The following is a 16,451-nucleotide window of genomic DNA, read 5'->3' on the forward strand; positions in this document are numbered from 1 at the left end:
GCTAAGAGATAATCATCTGTTTATGTATCATGTTATTTTCTTTGAATTTGTGTATGTAAAAGTGTATTTAATGTATTTAATGGGTCTAAGATTTTCATAATTTTTCAATTATTATGTGGTTGTTGGTCTAAGGCAATATGTATGCCGAAATATTTCAGTGACTTCGCTTAAAATTTTGAGTACTGACATTGTTTAAAAGGCAGTGAACATGCCCACAATTTAAATAATTAATGTAGATAATCAGTTTTCTTTAATGTTTCTACATGTTTATATTTCAATTTTGATTTTTATAGGGAGTTAAATTGTACTCTTGCTTCCCTTTTTGTAATTAAATTTTTTTTCTCATTCATTAACATTCATAAACAAAAAATTTAAGTAGAGGGTGATGTAGGGAAGCAGCCTACTCACGCTGTAGTAAATTCACATCAGTTTCCATTGTGTGCCAGCCAGTCTGCTGTAACTAGCTCTGACGTCATAAATGTTGCGTAATACCTTAAAATTCAAGCAAATGATCTGAAACTTTTCCAGCATGTAAGGAATAATACTAAATTAATGTGTATTAAATATCAGTTCGATAACTTTAGCCATTTTTGTAATTTGGACGTTTTTCTAAAAAAATAATTGGCGCAACAGAAAGGAGCTAGAGACTTCAAAATTTATATTTAGACTCATCTTTCATAATGATTTAATAAAAACAGTACTTTGGATTTCACAGGTTAAGACTTTAGTGGAAATTCATGATTTTCTGGTTTTCATCTCAAAACTGAAGGAAGCAAGATAGATTAAGTAGGCTAATGAATAAGACTAGGATGTTTAGATTTAAATAGGTTGGAGGTCCGCTATGACTATGAAGATGTGAAAAGTTTCTTTTGAATACCTATAAAATTATAGCGATAGCGGATCTCAAAAGGACCAGTTCAGAGCTCATCTGCTGCGTGCAGCGTAACTTAATTAATTCTCTCGCCCAAGATATTTAACTTAGCCACGTCATAATTTTATTATAAATACTTACCTGCGTGCTAAATGCACGATTAAATTAACAGCTTCATAAGCCATCAGCAAAAGAAGCTATAAATTATTATGTAACTTGAAGTGGTGCGGTACTAGCCCAGCGGCCAGTCGTGAGAGCCAAGTTAGAGCCGGCGTTCTCTTAGCCGTCCGCACCGAGGCTATATATATAAGAGCACTGCGCGAGTAAGGAAGGCCCCAGTTCTCTCCAGACGCTGAATAGCACGTCAGCTGTGTCGGGAGTCGCTTCGCTACGGTAGCGCTGCTACAAACTGCCTCGGGTGCCGTATTGAGTTACGATGTATACGCGTAACTGTGAAAACATTTCAAATGAAGGATTATTTTTGGAATGATTTTCATTATCTAGCTTCAGTTTGCGTGTTGTTGTATTTTCACGTGCCGTCGCGGTACAGACATTCTACCAATCATTTTAGCGTGGCGTTTGATGAGATTTTCTCATCAAATTTTGGCGAGCATTCTTTTGACATTCAATTCGGACATTTATAGTTGCATCAGCGAATTAGACTCTGAACTGCTCTGTTTGTTAGGATGTTGGGATAATTGTAATGTTATCAGTGAATTTCAGAATATACTCAACTATTTTGGAAAATTGTTTTTGATTAGAAATCCCGAACAATCTCCTACTTCTTCAGAGCTATAAGCTGCAGCTATAATAATATTCTCAGGTTAAGTGGGCACTAGGAACTCTCATTACAGGCTCCACGTTTCGTTAAATCACTTTCTGGGTGCCAAAAAGCAAAGAGAGAGCCAGTGTTGAGAACGGCGAAAGACAGCATTATACAACATTCCAAAAGCCGGGAAGCGCAGTGTTTTTCCCACGTTTAAATAACAAACTTTATTTAACAAGCAATTTGCTTACTCACTCGCCGCCCCACAAGTTGACAGATCAAAGAATGAAGTACAAAAATATCCATAGAAATTCAAGAATACGAAAATTCAAGTCACTTGGGAACGAAATAAATAGGAAGTGCATGGAAGCTAAAGCAAAACAGCTGCACGAACAAATATGAAGGAATCGAAAAACAAATGATTATCGAAAGAACAGACTCACTGAATAAAGAAGTCAAGACAACTTTCTGTGAAATCAAAAGCAAAGTCGGCAACATTAGGAGCTCAATGCAAATTCCGCTGTTAAACGCAGAAGAGAGAGAGGGTAGGTGGACAGAGTACAATGAAGACTTCTACGAGGAAGAAAACCTATCTGATGACATGACAGAAGAAGAATTGGTCGACGGGAAAAAAATAGGGAATCCAGTATTAGAATCAGAATTTAAAAGAAATTGGGACGATTTAAGATCAAACAGGACAGAAGAGATTTCTGAAATCATTGGGGAATATAGCAACAAAACTACCATTGACACTGGTGTGTGACATACCATCAGAATTTCTAAAAAACGTCAGACGCACTATTCCGAAGGGTGCAAGAGCCAACAGGTGCGAGAATTATCTCACAATCAACATAACAGCTCATGCATCCAAGCCAAAGATATTACACAGAAGAATGGGAAAGAAAACTGATGATCTGTTAGATGGCCACCAATTTGGCTTTAGGAAATTCAAAGACACCAGAGAAGTAGTTGTGACATGCGGCTAATAATGAAAGCAAGACTAAACAAAAATCCGATAACATTCACTGGATTTGTCGACCTGGGAAAACCGTTCGTAAACGTAAAATGGTGCATGTTGTTCACAATTCTGAGAATAATATTGGTAAACTGTAGCGAAAGAGAGGTAATGTACAATATGTACAACAACCAAGAGGGAATAATAAGAATAGAAGGGAAAGATCGAAGGGCTCGGATTAAAAAGGGTGTAGAGAAGGGGTGCAGTCTTTCGTCCCTACTGTTCAGTCCGTACATCGAAGAAATAATGACGAAAACAATCGAAGGTTCAAGAGCGGGACTAAAATACGGGGTGAAAGTATATGAATGATGCAGTTCGCTGACAACATTGCTACCCTTAGTGAAAGTGAAGAACAATTAAATGAGCTACAGGATGGAATGAACAATCTCATGAGTACAGAACATGGACTGAGAGTAAATCGAAGACATACGAGAATAATGAGAAGCAGCAGAAATGATTACAGTAAGAAACGTAACATCAGAAGTGGGGATCACGAAGTAGACGAAATTAAGGAAATCTGCTACCTAGGCAGCAAAATAACTCATGCCGGGGGTAGCAAGAAGGATACAAAATACAGACCAACACTTGCGGAAAGTGCATTCTAAAATGAAACATAAGAGACTTCCTGGCAGATTTAAACTGTGTGCCGGAACAAGATTCGAACTCAGGACCTCTGCCTTTCGCAGGCAAGTGCTCTACCAACTGAGCTACCCAAGCACGACTCACGACCAGTCCTCACAGCTGCACTTCAGCCAGTACCTCGTCTCCTATCTTCCAAACTTCACAGAAACTTCCGGCACACAGTTTTAATCTGCCAGGAAGTTTCATATCAACGCACACTCCACTGCAGAGTAAAATCGCATTCTAGAAACATCACACAGGCTGTGGCTATGCCTTCTCTCCGTAATATCCTTTCTTCCAGGAGTGCTAGTTCTGCAAGGTTTGCAGAAGAGCTTCTGCGAAGTTTGGAAGGTAGGAGACGAGGTACTGGCTGAAGTGAAGTTGCGAGGACGGTCCGTGAGTCTTGCTTGGGTAGCTCAGATGGTAGAGCTCTTGCCCGCGAAAAGCAAAGGTCCCGCGTTCGAGTGTCGGTCCGGCACACAGTTTTAATCTGCCAGGAAGTTTCATATCAGCGCACACTCCGCTCCAGAGAGAAAACCTCATTCATAAAACATAAGTCTTAATTTGAGGAAGAAAGTTCTGAAACTGTTTCATGGTACTACAGTGATCTCTAGAGAGTAAAAATTTTAGAAAAAGACTGAGACTGGAATATATCAAGCAAATAATTTGAAAGGATGTAGGGTCGGCTTAGGAAACGAATTCGCGGGGCGCTGCATTAAACCAGTCAGAAGACTGACGACTGAAACGAGAGTGAGAGAGAGAGAGAGGCAGTACCATCACAGAGAAAGAGAGAGAGAGAGAAATAGAATTTCTCGTTACATTTCTTGTAAGATTAGTGTCATATTGGAGCTGCAACACTCTTACAGCTCTTTGCTGTTCTTAATCTATGTAAACGATTTAGGTGACAGACTGAGCAGCCGTCTTACGTTGTTTATATTTAGATGATGCTGTCGTTTACCGACTTGTAAAGTCATCAGAAAATCAAAACAAATTTCAAAACGATCTAGAAAAGATATCTGTATGGTGGAAAAATTGGTAATTGACCCTAAATAATGACAAGTGTGAGGTCTTTCATTGCGGCGGACCCTTCTCCCGAAATTCCAGCAATCAATTTCCTTCTCCGAATGCGAAAATATTTTGTTGGCACTGTCCTACATAGGGAGAAACGATCATCATAATAAAACAAGGGAAATCAGAGCGCGGAAAGGTATAGGTGTTCGTTTTTTCCACAAGCTGTACAACATCGGAGTAGTAGAGAATCGTTGTGACGGTGGTTCGATGAACACTCTGCCAGGCACTTAAATTTGATTTGCAGAGTATCCATGTAGATGTAGACGTAGATGTACGGTTTTCGAATACTATCATTTCCTGGCGGGGCTTTGTATGTTTATGATTACTAACCGCGATTGGGCAATTTCGATTTTAATTGATTTAAATGTGGTCATAGGCATAACAAACCTACATCAACAATCACTTGTTGCGCAAAAAGTGTTTAAAAAAGCACACCATATAAACATTGTAGTCGTGCATGTCAGCAAATAAAATAATCGAAATCGACGTTGTTAAAAAATAAAAAATGGAGGCAAGTTTTGGCTAATATATACAGCTTGGTGGAAAATGAACATAAGTTTAAACAACTTACTGAGATTGGTGCATTAACGAAGAAACTCTTTATCTTACTTGCACCAAAATGTAAGATTATAGTATTTTGTCCTCTTTACCTCATTTTGTTGTGCGTACTGTTTCAGATAGTTTTGAACTGCTCAACACGGTTTCTAACAGCGGAGGTTTGCGCAAATCTTGTACAGAACAGTGGAAATTTTCGTAATTCGTAATTAACTCGTTCTTTCGAATAAGTTATATTACCACTACTAACAAGGAGGCTGAGTCGCTAGCCTCGGCTGTAATAGCAGCAGATAAACGACAATCGCAGTTACTCCGATTTTTGCTTTCCTCAACGGGTGTACTGCTAATTAGTGTGACCTTCAGCTTGGTGGGACATCACTGATTAGGACCCTTTACTTACTATATAAGGTAGTGTGCAACTCGTCGCCTTTCACAGTTGTCTTCACCATATACGTATACGGAGACTGGCCAGTGACAGCAATGAGCAGCAACTTGGTAATGGTTCTGTTTGGAGCGTGCTTGCTCGTGCTACATGCACCTTACGCTGCTGCTCAGGAGATAGGTATTCCCGGATTCTCTTCTGGGCCATTGGGTGGTGACGATGGTGCTCAAGAGATAGGTATTCCCGACGATGGTGACTTGGGAGGCGACCTGCCTATTGGAATCGGGCCAGTCGTCGAAACGAGCAGCGAGAGCAGCAATTCTACCGAACAGCCGACAACCGACACCGAGGCCGAGACGGAGGCCTCTACCACCGAACAAGGTACGTCGACTCAGTTACAGCTGTATGTTGGATAGCACTGGCAAACAAGGCGGACGTAGGGCAAGAAGGCGCATACACCAATGACTGAATTTTTACTGCCCATTCTGACAAATTCTGACATGTTCCTTTCCTGTGGTGGTTAGCGGAGGGGGTTTGGCATTGATTTGCTTAAACCGGTGGAAAATTTGTTATATGTGTATGCAAGTTACGGGAATGATTGTGTAGAATGCTTGTTCATAGTGATGCTGGTTTCTTCTGTCGTGGATGAATAGCTGAATGAAGCGACAGTGAGAAATGCCGAAACTTACCCTTGTATTATTGAATGGCAATGAATCGGATGCCAAGTTAAATAGTTCAAGCCGACGGACGGATCAACTGTATCTCATGATTTCACCCGATGAACCGAGAACGAGAGGCACTAGTCAAGACTCGGAAGACCCATAAGTAGGAACTCCGGGGCTCTGCTATGTTTTCTCTGCTAACTCTAAATCACTAAAGAAAAATTCGGGAATGGTTCCGCCAAGGAGTCCGCAATTCATTTCCGTCATTCTTGGACGCAACATGCGTGTTGGGTCAAATATATGAGTACCATAAACCTGTATACTTTGTCCAATTTGCAGATTCAAATGCCATTATCATGACTGTTTTTAACTTCTGTGATACTTATGTTACTGAACATAGGGGCTCTTGTATGAAAGGATTACATGCCGATTAATACAATATTTTCTAAAGTGCAGAAGAAGTAATAGTAAAAACTAGAGTGGTCGGCGTTAGCGTGGATCTGGGGATACACTGACTTTCCTCTACCTTCTCTACTGTCACTACCATTCCACTGGCCGTTCTCACTTCAAAAACACAATGAAACTTCGACCACCCACAAATAAAAACATTGATCTTAAGTTTTTTAAGTGTTTTATTACGCCTTAAATAAGAACAAACCTAGTATGGTATATAAAACAAACAGTGTGCTCCATTTTCAAAATTATAAATATAACGATAGGTATTGAGTTGGAGTATCACATTCATAGCTTCAATTTTAGTTGAGTGTAATTCCTTCGCTTTCATCCCTCTTAAACGTAAATCCTTATTTCAAAACATCCATTGCAATTAGAGTTACGTTTACCTGTTCTTCATTTATCGAGCCATTATCTGACACTTGTGGCAAAACAAACATCATTATAATATATTTGACATTACTTGCTGCATCTGTATCACACCCTGAACCACAATAAATTGTAATTTGAGCAATATATGACTGACATGTATTTTTCTTACTTGTAGGCACATTAACAGTTACAGATCAGCCTTCATCTGAATACTGGTGGTTAATGAGTGATCGAAGCAACCACGGCGATCAAAGTATAGACAGCTTACGGGATTGAAATACCGCATTACAACTGCTTTGCACAGAACATTCGTGATACCATTAGTATACTGCTTATTCTCAGACTCCACATATGACCTCGGCGCAGATCACGTTTACTTATACTTAGTACAACACTCAACAACTTCTGTCTACACAAATGCAAATGAAATCGTCCACGCTGCGGAACAGTGCCAACTGAAATGAACGTCTATCTGGAATTTGTGCTTCTCAAACCCTGAATAAAACGCTGAGATCTTGCTTTATTAGTAAGATGTCAAGCTAGAGACACTGACATCTTTCTGGTTATACCTAAGTGTATACTGCCATCTCATGTCCCCTTACAGAAAAGACAGTAGTTTCGAAAAATTTCTTCTGTAACGGGATTCGATCCGACTATCTCCATGTCTAGCGCTTCCGTACTAAAGCGATCTCGGTTACGGAGGTGACAGTGAATCCTAAACAACCGCAGAGCACAAGAATACTTTCTAGTGTGTGTCGCGAACACCAAAAGTGCAACACCAAAAGTGCAACACCAAAACTATCACAATAATATCTGTAAGGGAATGTATGAGGAAGTATTAGATTCTGCAGACATCCACAAATATAGTAAACCAAATTATTATGACTATGAAGAAATGGATTTACACATGCATGACGGCAGTCATATCTCAAGCAACACGAACAGAAATAAAAACCGCAGAGTGCAGTAACGTTACGAGAATGTCTTTTGTTTACTATCGAAAGCTTGTAATCATGCATTATTTTAAATGTTCATTTTAAAACATCTTCAGTCTTAAATTACGTTTCCCTTGAGTTTAGATTATTAATGTTAGTTCAAAAAATGGTTCAAATGGCTCTGAGCACTATGGGACCTAACATCTGTGGTCATCAGTCCCCTAGAACTTAGAACTACTTAAAACTAACTAACGTAAGGACATCACACACATCCATGCCTGAGGCAGGATTCGAACCTGCGACCGTAGCAGTCGCGCGGCTCCGGACTGCGCGCCTAGAACCGCTAGACCACCACGGCCGGGTATTAATGTTAGTTCTCATTATCTTTTGAGCTAGGGATTTTTTGTCATGTCGTCATTGCACAATATCCTGCAGCACGGCTTCCCCTATACAGAACAGATTGCTGTGGTGAGTAAGTTCTTTGTACACTCCTGGAAATTGAAATAAGAACACCATTAATTCATTGTCCCAGGAAGGGGAAACTTTATTGACACATTCCTGGGGTCAGATACATCACATGATCACACTGACAGAACCACAGGCACATAGACACAGGCAACAGAGCATGCACAATGTCGGCACTAGTACAGTGTATATCCACCTTTCGCAACAATGCAGGCTGCTATTCTCCCATGGAGACGATCGTAGAGATGCTGGATGTAGTCCTGTGGAACGGCTTGCCATGCCATTTCCACCTGGCGCCTCAGTTGGACCAGCGTTCGTGCTGGACGTGCAGACCGCGTGAGACGACGCTTCATCCAGTCCCAAACATGCTCAATGGGGGACAGATCCGGAGATCTTGCTGGCCAGGGTAATTGACTTACACCTTCTAGAGCACGTTGGGTGGCAGGGGATACATGCGGACGTGCATTGTCCTGTTGGAACAGCAAGTTCCCTTGCCGGTCTAGGAATGGTAGAACGATGGGTTCGATGACGGTTTGGATGTACCGTGCACTATTCAGTGTCCCCTCGACGATCACCAGTGGTGTACGGCCAGTGTAGGAGATCGCTCCCCACACCATGATGCCGGGTGTTGGCCCTGTTTGCCTCGGTCGTATGCAGTCCTGATTGTGGCGCTCACCTGCACGGCGCCAAACACGCATACGACCATCATTGGCACCAAGGCAGGAGCGACTCTCATCGCTGAAGACGACACGTCCCTCCATTCACGCCTGTAGCGACACCACTGGAGGCGGGCTGCACGATGTTGGGGCGTGAGCGGAAGACGGCCTAACGGTGTGCGGGACCGTAGCCCAGCTTCATGGAGACGGTTGCGAATGGTCCTCGCCGATACCCCAGGAGCAACAGTGTCCCTAATTTGCTGGGAAGTGACGATGCGGTCCCCTACGGCACTGCGTAGGATCCTACGGTCTTGGCGTGCATCCGTGCGTCGCTGCGGTCCGGTCCCAGGTCGACGGGCACGTGCACCTTCCGCCGACCACTGGCGACAACATCGATGTACTGTGGAGACCTCACGCCCCACGTGTTGAGCAATTCGGCGGTACGTCCACCTGGCCTCCCGCATGCCCACTATACGCCCTCGCTCAAAGTCCGTCAGCTGCACATACGGTTCACGTCCACGCTGTCGCGGCATGCTACCAGTGTTAAAGACTGCGATGGAGCTCCGTCTGCCACGGCAAACTGGCTGACACTGACGGCGGCGGTGCACAAATGCTGCGCAGCTAGCGCCATTCGACGGCCAACACCGCGGTTCCTGGTGTGTCCGCTGTGCCGTGCGTGTGATCATTGCTTGTACAGCCCTCTCGCAGTGTCCGGAGCAAGTATGGTGGGTCTGACACACCTGTGTCAATGTGTACTTTTTCCATTTCCAGGAGTGTATATCGGTTCAAGTATTAGCAATGGAGCTTCGCCACTAAAAAGAGTGATGAGAGCCAACAGGGCTTTTAAGCTGTGAACTGAGGCTAATGATTAAAACTTGTGTTCAGTTATCATATTGGTTCACTACCAGAAATGTTTTTCGAAGTCGAAAGTATTGCAAAGAACTAGGAAAGTCTACAATGAATCAGAGACTGTGCATAGTTTCAGACGGTGAAGGAAGCAAGAAAAGAAATGCCAACACATTTTTCAAGGAGTCGTCACAGCATTTCTCTGTACGCTTGAGCGAAACCTGTTGAATATGAATTCTTCGTATTTCGGTTCATGAATTGAGAGTTTGGTACACTGTTGAAGGTGGTCTTTCTGGGACATCAGGTACTACAGGCTCAAAAACGAGACTCTATATGCCGCGTCTGCACCTAATAAGAAAAGTGCTACTAGAACTCTAAAAAACTACTTGTTGTGTTAGTTTCTTCTAAAATGAGGTCAGTACAACATGTCACATACATTATCGGCTATAACTGGAGGCAGTTTCTCACTAAGACAGTAACTATCACAGATTGCAGTGTTGCAACATGCCAACGAATATAGCTTGTTTATACCCTTTTATCCACTAAGTACTGCACTCTAAAAATTATAAATATTGTAAAAGAAATTTAAAGCTTTTGATCTCATTTTCAGAATCCCGTGTTGGCAAAGGCAACTCGAGGCACATTGCAAACTCAAGGACTGCATCTCACGCGAAAGCCAGGACAGCTGCTAAAGCCAGGACAATAGCCAAAGCCAGGACAGCTGCCAAAGCCAGAACTGCTGCCAAGAAGGCAGGCAGAGCAGTGCACAAGGCGTGATCACAGCTTCAACCTGGATTCTGCGTCTCCATGTTATCAACTAATAAATGATTAACTTGTGTTGTGTATCCTGATTTGGGCAGCTTATTTATCCAAGTGATTTTGAAGTAAAAATCTTGTTCACCGGAAGAAACAGTGTCGCTACATTTCTTATAAATTTGTACCCCTGAAAGAGATGTCAACCAAGATACATATCCACAGATTGTAAATGAGTTACCCCACTCGAGCATTGAACGAGAACATTAACACTTCGATTTCAGTAACGAAAGAAGACGAAGAGAGGTTGAGTCACTTTTTAGTTTTATTCTTATTACCAGTTTCGACTTTTGTTACAGGTCACTTTCAAATCCAGTACCTAATTATTGCGAGACCAATTTCGTCAGCAGTGCGCAGATTCAGAGTATGTCTACCTTCTTTAGTTATATTAAAAGCGTTCTCAGTGTGCTCAGACGTCATTTCTTCAACTTTAGCTTTCTTTTATCACGAGAATGAGCGCCATTATGTTCTCTAGTAGGCATGCGACACGCTACGAAAGTGTACAGAATGTACTAGGAGGAAACTTCAATATTCAGAAATATGAGGGGAACGATCATTCGAAGCCAAAAGGCTAGTAAACATGGGCTCTAAGACACATGCCTTAAGATCTAGGAGTATTTGTTCGTTTTCATTACCATGCAACTCACTTCATTTGCAGAACGAGTGCCCACAGCACTTAATGCACGCGCTTTAGAGAACATGTTTACTAGACATTATTTCTTGTTTTGCGGCCGAGCGGCTCTAGGCGTTTCATTCCGGAACCGCGCGACTGCTAAGGTCGCAGGTTCGAATCCTGCGTCGGGCATGGATGTGTGTGATGTCCTTAGGTTAGTTTGGTTTAAGTAGTTCTAAGTTCTAGGGGACTGATGACCACAGATGTTAAATCAAATAGTGCTCAGAGCCATTTGAAAGATTTCGTATTTTGTTCCACATTACCTCCACCCGAAGTGTGGAAATGAAAAGAGCTTGAGCAGAAGAGATTTCTTTCAAAGTACTGACAATGAGGAAATGCTCGAGGCTCTCAGCGTATGCATTTTAGAACCCATGTTTACTAGACTTTTTTTGCTCTTCGTGTCCTAGACAGTGATCACTCAATATGTGTTGCTCTTCCCGCTCCTTACATACGCTACCAGGCCTGGTAAAAACACCAAAAACGAACAACACGAAAGCACTCTGGAGGCCGTCCTACGTCTCAGAGAGAATTGCAATGCGATCATTTACATACTCTCTGATTGTGTGTACATTAGGAAGCCACATTGACATTCTGTAGCCTTTCTCGTCAAGCAGTGTATCACACCCAACATTGTTCCTAATATGTTTTCGCTAGTCAAGTCTTGATGTGCCATTTGCAATTTCCGCATCGAATGCTCTTTCTAGCGCCAGGTTTACTACTCCAGATACCGTAAAAGATCACATTAATAGCCCCCGCTTCCTCTTGAGACTCTTCTACAAACGTGGCTCTGAGCACTATGGGACTTAACTTCTGAGGTCATCAGTCCCCTATAACTTTATCACAAACCATAACAATTATACAATATTAACCCACTTCCTTATCTGATTAGTGGGTCATAATAATTATACAACTGGTAATTATGTTGCAGCTAATTACAGTTTTCACGTGAGCTACAGTTAGTATTACATACAATGGGCATTTAATATCTAGAACCTAGGACTTATATCTATTTCTTATAACTAGTTCCTATCACCTGCAGCGTCACATGTGTGCCAGTGAGATATAAACCCACTTTGGTAGCCTTGCTCATCGAGCTAAACCCGAATAGCGTGCCCCTGGCACTGGGCAGCCCACGATGTTGATTCGCTGCAGTTCCCTACCATAATTGTCCTAAACTAAGTCCTGCAAACTAACTTATCCTACGGCATATCCGGTGCATGTCCTTATCGGTAGCATTGACCCCCACTCCCCCTAATCCTGCACGTGGCGGATTCCAATTATGATGGAAAGTCGGCCAGTCCACGCACAGGCGGTATGGGAATAGGGCTCTGGACGCAATCAGTGTTGGGTGTCTCAGTTATTTAGTTCATGTCCCTCAAGTATTCTGTTAAAACTTTTCGTGATACCTCGTTGGCCAATGTATTTAGCAGTTGGAAAGTTTCCTCACGTCTAAGCAGTTGATATGTGTCTTGATTTGGAAGTCTGTCTCGAAATGTAGTCGCAACATGATTGAAGACGAGGTACTCGTGAACCACATGCTCGGGAGTACCCTCTGATACGCCACAGTCACTCGCGGGTGTAGCCCTCTTCCAAAATCGACATAAGTATGTCGGATAGGGTCCATGGCCAGTGAGAAAATGGATCAGTCCTCGTGTTGGCACAAAGTATTTCATGTCCAAACGCTCCGTCAAATCTGGTATGAACTAGAAAGTTCTACGTCCAGTTTCTCCTACCTCCCACGACCCCTGCCAAAGTTCCTCCCCTCTTTTCCGTATTTCCCTTTTGTCCTCCACCCTCACACCCATGATGTCTACAATTTCCTCATAATTCCCCTTTTTTGCCCAGTAACAAGCCGCTTGTTCCCTTATTTTGAAGTACAGAGGGCAGAGCCCCATTATGACTAATAGGGCCCCCCCCCCCCCTGGACATGTTCTGTAGGCCCACACAGATCTCAATATCATACTTCTGTGTACCCGTCTCACTGTCATGGCGGGCACAACCCTCGCGGGGTCCCCTAGAACTTAGAACTACTTAAATCTAACTAACCTAAGGACACCACACACATCCATGCCCGAGGCAGGATTCGAACCTGCGACGGTAGCGGTCCCGCGGTTCCAGACTGTAGCGCCTAGAACCGCTCGGCCACCCCAGCCGGCTCTACAGACGTGTTTTGCCATCTATTCCTTTCCACAGTACATCTGCACACTTAATTCTTAGCATCCTTTGCTACACCACGCTTCAGATGCTCACAGTTTCTCTTCTTCCGGATTTAAAAAGCAGTGCATGTGTTGACTATTTTATGGTGCTGCCACCGCGATGCGATGCTCTCACACCGCAAACTGTCCAGCTAGAGCGGCCGCCCTTTCGCCTCACTCACTCAACCATCACCCGGGGTGTCTCTTCTCTGATGTACGAGACGCTCGTTTAGTATTCAGGCTAGTATATATGACTAACGAGCTTGCAAAATTCTGCTACACACCCAATGTCCGTACTCCGCTCGCTTGACTGAGCCGTAAACAGCGTCACTTGAACGTACTGCAACCGAAATGCTTTCGACGCTCTTTCGGAAGATGGCTGCCTAGTGCGCTCGCACACCCGCCCGAACTCGCTGAATTGCTTACAGCACTGCAGCACTGTCTGCACTTTACATTGTCTTTTCAGACTCAATACGTTAGACAATTATGCAGTGGGCAGCTAATCGAAAAACTATAATGAAACTGAAATTAATTAAAATCCTATCTGCGTGGTATAAATATATTGTTCTGAAACGGCCTGAGGGAAACGTGTTAGCAAACTCCAAGCCAGTGTGTACAATTATTACGTCCAGCTACAAAATTTCAGCCCCAAAAGTGGAATAGCAGTAAAGGTATCGTATAGCAGGGATATCAAAAATCCCTCTTTTACCTACACACTAGTAAAAGACAAATGTATTCGTGATGTTTTTGAAGGTATCTCCCCCCCCTCCCCCGTCTGTCCAAAAAGTTTCGAGCCTGGATTAGTAAAAAATACATAGTGTTTCAGGAGTAATCGTAAATATTTTAGAAGGTGACAGCATACGCGAATTGCAATAAAAATGTCATATACCATCTGTCCAATTTTCATTGCGTACAAAAATACAGCTGAATTGAATGCTTTTTCCTTTCGTGTGTTGGTACAACGGTTGCTATGTGTTTTTACGGGCGTATTTCTCGAATGTCAGTAGTAGACTTTTAATGTTCACGCTGTGAAGTTGTGCTTTACTTTAAGTTGAAGTTTTCAGTCTGGTTTGTTGACGTAGTCCACAGTATCGTAGCGTGTAAACATGCCGTAGGTATTTACGTATGCTGAATGTGCTGATATGGTATCTGTGTATGGGTTTTGTAATGGAAACGCTGTTGCTGCTTGTTGAGACTACGGCATACGATTTCCTTACCGCAGACTAACAGATTCAAGAGATTTTACTCGTGTGTTCGATATACTGCATGACACTGGTACAGTCCCAGCATTCATATTGCATCTGGACGTGTAAATGAACAGATTGTGGATGAAGAAGAAGACATTATTCGGTCTGTAGAACGTAGCCCTTCAACAAGCACACGTAGAATTTTTTGCACGTGTCGGTGTTCCACATACGAGAGTATGGCGGACATTACTAATGCTCTGGTTGCAACCTTATCATTCACAGCTCATTTAATATCTTCGAGCAGGAGATAGATGATTGGAATATTGTCAATTGATGCTTGAAAATCGCCAGGTAATCCCGTTTTTACTCTTCACTGATGAAGTCATTTTCACTCTTGACGCCATTAATAACACTCGTTTTTCACATCAGTGGTCTGAAGAAAATCCACAAGGCACTGTGGAGACACATTTTCAAGAAGTGTGTGGTGTGGTTTGACAGACAATCAGTTGATTGGGCCTGTTGTGTTACCGCATCGTCTTATAGCATTCCCTTACCTACACTTACTTGGAAATGAGCATTATTGGAATGGATTCCTTTGGGTGCAAGAATGCGTATGTGCATCCAGCTTCATGAGGTTCATACACATTGTAGTCTTCAGGTGACACAACATCTAAGCCTAACATTCGCCGGAAGATCGATCGGTAGATATGTGCGAGCTGTGCTGCGGCTCGCGTTGGTGCCGTTGCTAGGTTGGCATCGTTTAGTTGGTGTAGTTACGGCTGTTCTTCTTGTGTTCATTGGCGCCACTCCGTTTGGAAGTGTTGTCTGTCCGCTAGTGGCAGCAGGGGCGGTTATCGATATCTAGTAACGGTGGCACTATCTTTGAGGCGACGCTGTGGTTTTTCTCTGTCATGTGAGTCGGCAGTTCGGTTGGGGACGGACGAGCAACCAGGTCCGCGCAGCGCAAACCCGCCGAGACCTCTGGCGGCACGCATCTACTGCCGGATGGAAGGGCTGTAGTCGCGAGCGGTACAACCTGGTTGTCAACTGGATCCAGGAAGTTTAAGTTGAGTGGATCTTAATTCAAGTAGTGAATACTCCACCGTTGTGAGATCTCGCAATTTGCTTGTGTGTTGCGGCTCGCAGTGTCGCCGAGACGAAGAGCAGCAAGTGGACTGTTTGGGAAAGGCGAACCTAATTAGCCTTCCTCCCCTTTTTATTATTAATTGGTGCATGCTATATGTTATTATTTATGAAGTTCAACCAGTGGTATTTTTACTGCTCAGTGGCCGCTAACGCCCCAGTTACCTGCCCCAGAGCTTAGTGTATGTTCGGCAGTGTACTATTCCTCCCGTTGCCGCTGCTGTCCGATAAGGCATGTAGTTCGACAGCTTCCTTGATTTGTGGGCCGGGTGATGTCTTTTTTTATTCCTACTCTGGTAATAGTGGTTCCTATCTGCTTCTGGATGCTCTAAACACCGGAGACTGAAGACATCGTGCTGACCACCGGTTCGGGCTTGGATGTGTTATTCCATCGTTGCATTGGTCATCGCACGTTAGGTACATTTGGCAAATGACTATTGGTCTTAGTTTAAACTTCTACTAGTCTGAGTTACCACCTCGTGAATTGAATGCAACTCTTCACTGCCTGTCTCATCGCTTGCGAAGTTTCGAGAGACTTCCCAGGTCGATCCTTGGAGCAACGTCAGCCCCCCCCCCCCCCAACCCTCCCTCTTGGTTTGGTCATATTTGATGATTGTTTTTTTTGTCAAAACTGAAAATATTTCAATAACTGTAATTGAAAATTGAAGAAGTAACTGGTTCCTAAAAGATTGTTGTTCAGGCCTTCAGCCGTGAAACAGTTTTTCAATTATTACTATTCTTGCCTTCAGCCGAGAAATAGTTGACTTTGT

At 43.1% G+C, this 16,451-nt stretch overlaps 1 protein-coding gene across 4 annotated transcripts in view; it reads left to right on the top strand.

Annotated features, from left to right (window-relative positions):
- LOC126176341 (uncharacterized) overlaps positions 1-10,521 on the top strand; it is a 129,970-nt gene extending 119,449 nt beyond the window's left edge. For 2 of the 4 annotated variants that reach the window (XM_049923523.1, XM_049923500.1), the window contains exon 2: positions 10,281-10,521. In XM_049923523.1, the coding sequence (XP_049779480.1) occupies positions 10,281-10,447 (167 nt within the window). In that variant the 3' untranslated portion in view covers positions 10,448-10,521. Of the gene's footprint in view, positions 1-5,315; positions 5,663-10,280 lie in introns of those variants that run through there. The other 2 variants (XM_049923539.1, XM_049923531.1) reach the window with 2 other exon arrangements.
- Positions 10,522-16,451: the final 5,930 nt, after the last annotated feature.

This window comes from Schistocerca cancellata, chromosome 1 (assembly GCF_023864275.1).
Source record: "Schistocerca cancellata isolate TAMUIC-IGC-003103 chromosome 1, iqSchCanc2.1, whole genome shotgun sequence".
Taxonomy (NCBI): Eukaryota; Metazoa; Arthropoda; class Insecta; order Orthoptera; family Acrididae; genus Schistocerca; species Schistocerca cancellata.